Source organism: Musa acuminata, chromosome BXJ2-3 (assembly GCF_036884655.1).
Source record: "Musa acuminata AAA Group cultivar baxijiao chromosome BXJ2-3, Cavendish_Baxijiao_AAA, whole genome shotgun sequence".
Taxonomy (NCBI): domain Eukaryota; kingdom Viridiplantae; phylum Streptophyta; class Magnoliopsida; order Zingiberales; family Musaceae; genus Musa; species Musa acuminata.
The window spans coordinates 11,613,525-11,618,317 of record NC_088340.1 but is presented as its reverse complement, the minus strand read 5'-3'; the positions used below and the strand labels follow the sequence as shown (position 1 = coordinate 11,618,317).

General features: G+C 33.3%; 1 protein-coding gene across 1 annotated transcript; it reads right to left on the bottom strand.

Annotated features, from left to right (window-relative positions):
* Positions 1-3,233: 3,233 nt before the first annotated feature.
* LOC135607530 (putative invertase inhibitor) lies at positions 3,234-3,773 on the bottom strand. Its single transcript, XM_065099468.1, has one exon. The coding sequence runs from the start codon at positions 3,771-3,773 to the stop codon at positions 3,234-3,236; it is 540 nt and encodes a 179-aa protein (XP_064955540.1).
* Positions 3,774-4,793: the final 1,020 nt, after the last annotated feature.

Sequence of the window (4,793 nt, the reverse complement as noted above, 5' to 3'; positions counted from 1 at the left end):
AGTACCTTGAAAATTCAGGGATTTAAATTTTTGGCTTAATTCTTGAAACCTTTTGGGGACTATAAATACCCCACTCATGCTTGCTTGATGGAGCATAAATTCTTGAGTACAAAAGTGTTATAAACTATCTTTTTGAGATGTATTTGAGTCTCTTCCTTCTTGAGTTTAGAGGTAATTTCAAGTTGTCGGAGGTGAAAGATCTTGTAAAAGAAAGAGTGTAAAGGTTTTCTCCTAAGCCTATTAAAGGGAGAAAAGCTATTACAAGGGTAGTTGATCTTTACCCATTAGAAAGAAGATTAATAGTGAAAGTCGGTGGGTTTAAGGGAAGAAATATCATGAATGGACATAGGTAAGGAAAACCGAACCATTGTAAATCGGTTTGCATCTCTTTTTTTGCCTTTGTTTTGTTATTGCTTACTGATTTACTTCACTCGCTACCTTTACTTACACTTTTGATTAAACACATTTTTGATATGAATTTATTGATCTAAACTTAAAATCGTATAAAATTGCTATAGTACTATTTCACCCCCCACCCCCCTCCTCATTGTCATTACGATCCTAATAGTAAAAACATAATTAGTCTTACATCTCATGACAACTTAATTACTTGAAGCTCCTAGTTGCTGATGTCTAGATTGTCTACTCTTGCCCTTCTTTGAAGGTCAAGAATATAACCTCCATGTGCAGTTGGTGCAATACTAAAAAGCTACTTTTAGTCTTTTACCTATTGCAATTCATTATCTATTTTTTTTTTACCATCAGAGCTTGATTAAATACTTTAGCATATGTTAGTAAAATTAATGCAATAATAAAGTTTCTAATTAGTAGACAAATTCTCCTCTCAAAGTGATGAGCTCTTTGATGTTCATTAAAGACAATATATAGAGAGAACTGAACCAATTTAGTAAAATAATGATCATACTCCATCACAATCCCACTTCCCAAGTGGATGCTAAAGAACTCCTATTGTTTCTAGAAGTAGATTGAATCAGGGAAAATACTATTCATATAATTCATTTTTAAATTGCTCTCAAGTCACTACATTGCCTCTTGCATCCAACATTCTCTTTTTTGAGGTCCAATAAATATTTGTCTTTTCTTTCAAAATGAAAGAAGCGAAGGACATCTTCTGATTTTCTCTACGTTCAATAACTTCAAATATTTTGTCCACTTGATGGATCCAATATTTAACAAATATTAGATCTAGCTTGCCCTTAAAAACAAATGATTCCAAACTCTCAATTGGAATCTAGTCTAGTGCTACTAGGAGATTGTTTGAAAAATCAAAAATAAAATAAAAACTTTTAGCAATACTGAGTAGGAACTTTTATAATTTGACTATAAAATAAATATATATTCAAAGTCAATCATTTCACTAGCGTATATCAAATAACTGAAAAAGCACTCTTCCAACAACAGATAAAGAGACTTTATCCTATAAGATGAGTTTATATTCTCCCAACAATGGATAGAGGCAAACCTATATCACACTTCCAACAACACATGGTGTAATTTCCCTCACTCGTTAAAGTGATGACGTGTTTTTCCAAAGAGTGCCTTGAGGAATCATCCAGTCATCACATCTGATAGCCCATTAATCTACAAAGAGAATCGACCTACCTACCCTTGATAGAAAAACAAAATCATCTCATACAGATAATATATATATTGGGATGAAATAATATAATGAAACATCTTAATTTGTCTTTCGAATATCATTATTCTCAAATAATATCAATTAGTAGTCAATTGACTTAAACTTAACTCAATCAATAAAATTGAACTCGATTTAACTAGAACCTAATTGAATTAATCTTTAATCCTCATTTAATCAATTTGGAACCATAATAGATTAGTATAATTTAAGCTAGATTAAAACATAATAAATAGTAGTTGATTAAAAAGATGAATTTACATAAGAAATAAAATAATATTTTTAATAACCTATTATTTAAATCTTATTAAAATTAAGTATTACAAATAGCATCTTATATGCAAGATATTAATTAATAAAAATTAATGGGTGAGGGACATCACTCCATTCGCTATTTATAGTGTGATATAGGTTTGTCTACATCCGCGCTTAGGAGAATATAAATTATTTCCGAAGGATAAAACTTTATCCATTGTTACAAGAGTGTTCCTTCGAGTATTTGATATATACTAGTAGGATGATTAACTTTTGGATATGTATTTATTTTAGAAATGACTTATATAAGTTCCTATCCAACATTGTTGAAATTTCTTGGTTTTATTTTTTATTTTCAAAACAGGCTCCTATTAATACTAAATTGGATTCCAATAAAGAGTAGACCTTCATTTACTAATGGGTTAGAGCTAGTTGAATTTTATTTTTGAGTTGACATCACTATGTTTCTCGAGGATTATTTTTTACTTATGCTTTAATTAATAAATAAATTATAATAAATATTTATAATTTATTTATATTAATTATAATAAAAAAAAATTATAATTAATTAAGTGATGTTTATTTACTTGACTCTTGATGCACTCATATATTATAATCTTATGAAAAAAAAAGGAGATGACATATATTATAATCTTATGTGTCTGTTTTCTGGTATTGATCTTGGGATTTTTTATTTCTTTGTGCTGAACAATTTGCCATTCTTGAATCAATCTCAGAGTTTCATTTTTTTGGTCTATTCTTGAAAGGATTCAGTGGTGCAAGGGCGAAGAATGTAGGTGTGGCCATCAATTAAGCAACACCTTGATTCATTTGATCACTTCAATTGTGATATTGAGATAATCAACTAATGACATCATCAACTACCAGTACTAACATAGCTTTTTCTTAAGCAAGACATGAACTAACTCCTCGAACCTTAGTTTATTTTATATGTAAGTTTTTAGTTTTTGAAACATTACCCTAAAACTATTAAAACTAAGGATAGCAATGGGTCTTCAAAATCTCTATGACCCACATAAGCATTATCATATATTTTTATTGGGTTTGAAATAGTTTTAGATAGAAAAAGAAACTAATCATATTTAATTCACATATGAGAAACTAATCAATTCATCAGGTAAACAATTTTACTCTAAAATCAACATGATTTTATTTTATTTGATTGCATGTAATTAAAAAGAATCCTCTTCTTACAATATTACTAATAATTATACCACTCGAAAAAGAAAAATTTTTTTTTTTTGGAAGAGGAGCTTCACATCAAAGCTATAACTAACGGAAAGGCGTAACGGCAAGAAAGTCACCCCAGCATATTGGTGAAGGCTAAAGCAATAGTGCACATCTGCGTCAAGTCGGAGTCCTCCTTGGTCAAGGGCGAGGGGACCTTCAGCTCCTTGAAACCGTCCTCGCAGGTGTCGGGCGCGTCCACAGCGGCGCTAAGATAGGTCCTGGCGTCGACCAGGCGACCCTCCTTGATGGCCGGGATGGACGTGTTGAGGTCGGAGAACAGGTCCTCGTAGACGCTCCCGCAAGACTCCAAGCCCTGCTTCGTCTTTGGATCACTCGTTCTGGCTAGCAAACTCTTGACCTTAGCGCTGGCGCTGGTGGTTTTGTCCTTCGCCAAGGTAGCCGCGATCACCGTCAGCGACTTCTGGTCCGCCGACCCGCTCCCCGGGTACGGGAGGAGCTCCGCCACGCAGAAGTCATAGTTGATATTGGGGCTGCTATTCGCCGCGTCCCTGCACGCCTTCTCAACCGATGCCTCCACCCCGGGGAGGAGGTGGTGGTGGAGGAGGAGGACTGCCACCGCGAGGAGAATACCGATGGTGGACGGCCTCATCGATCTGCTGCTATCGATAGCTTGGTTAGGTTATGCGTGCTCGCAAGGAGACGAAGTTGATATCAATATATATACTTATTGAGGCGGATAAATATTACCGAATTCTAGAGCCATTATTAGGCAAGAAATAAAGAATTCAACTATGGAATTTTTTTTTATAGAAAGAAACAATTTTAAATATTTAGTATCGATTATTCCTTATTAGTGTTCATAAGGATTATAAACAATTCTAAACATTTATAATTTGATTTTATATGGGGAATAATTATTTTTTAATTTGTATTAGACGTGGAAATCTGGGTTTTACTATTGATATTTAAGTTAGATTAAATTATTTTAGTACATGGGTCAATGAGATGCATGGCTGGGAAAGCAAGTGAAGGCTGAAAGTTCCATGTATGAATGCAGATTCTCTTACGTCGGAGGCCTCGATACATCGAATGAGATTCGGATAAAATATCAGGTTAACTGCATCTTTTTTTTTTAGGAAAACGAGGGTGCCAATAAGCATGTCAATGAGATGCAGTAGCATTGGGTATTGTTGGCAGGTAGATCTTGTCGCATCCTTAAATTGTCCCTTTCCACATATTTTCGTAATAAAACTACTCATTCATTAGGATATGCGAGCAATGACTCAACACCAAATCGATAGCAGAAAAAGAAAATAATGAATGCATATCAATTTGCTCTAACGCCACTCTAAAACATGATCAATGGGATGAATGAAAAATCATCATGTATCCAAATTATAAATGATTATAAAGGAACAAAACAAGAACAGAAAGAATCAACTAGCTTTGCTTTTTAGAATAATGCTTACTAACATTTCGTCCTAGGATATTCTCTAAGACACGACTAAAGAGAATCAGATAAGAAAAATGAAAATTTGCATGTAAGAATAAGTAGTAGTTTAAGGATAATTATGAGCTTTTTTATAGGTGGAAAACTTTATCTACGTGGAAATGCTTAAGAAACCAAGAATTCCAAATTCCCTATGTCATATTCTACAAGAAAAATATA

Excerpts from the sequence above, each read along its gene's own strand:
- LOC135607530 (XM_065099468.1), bottom strand. The coding sequence starts at position 3,773 with ATGAGGCCGTCCACCATCGGTATTCTCCTCGCGGTGGCAGTCCTCCTC.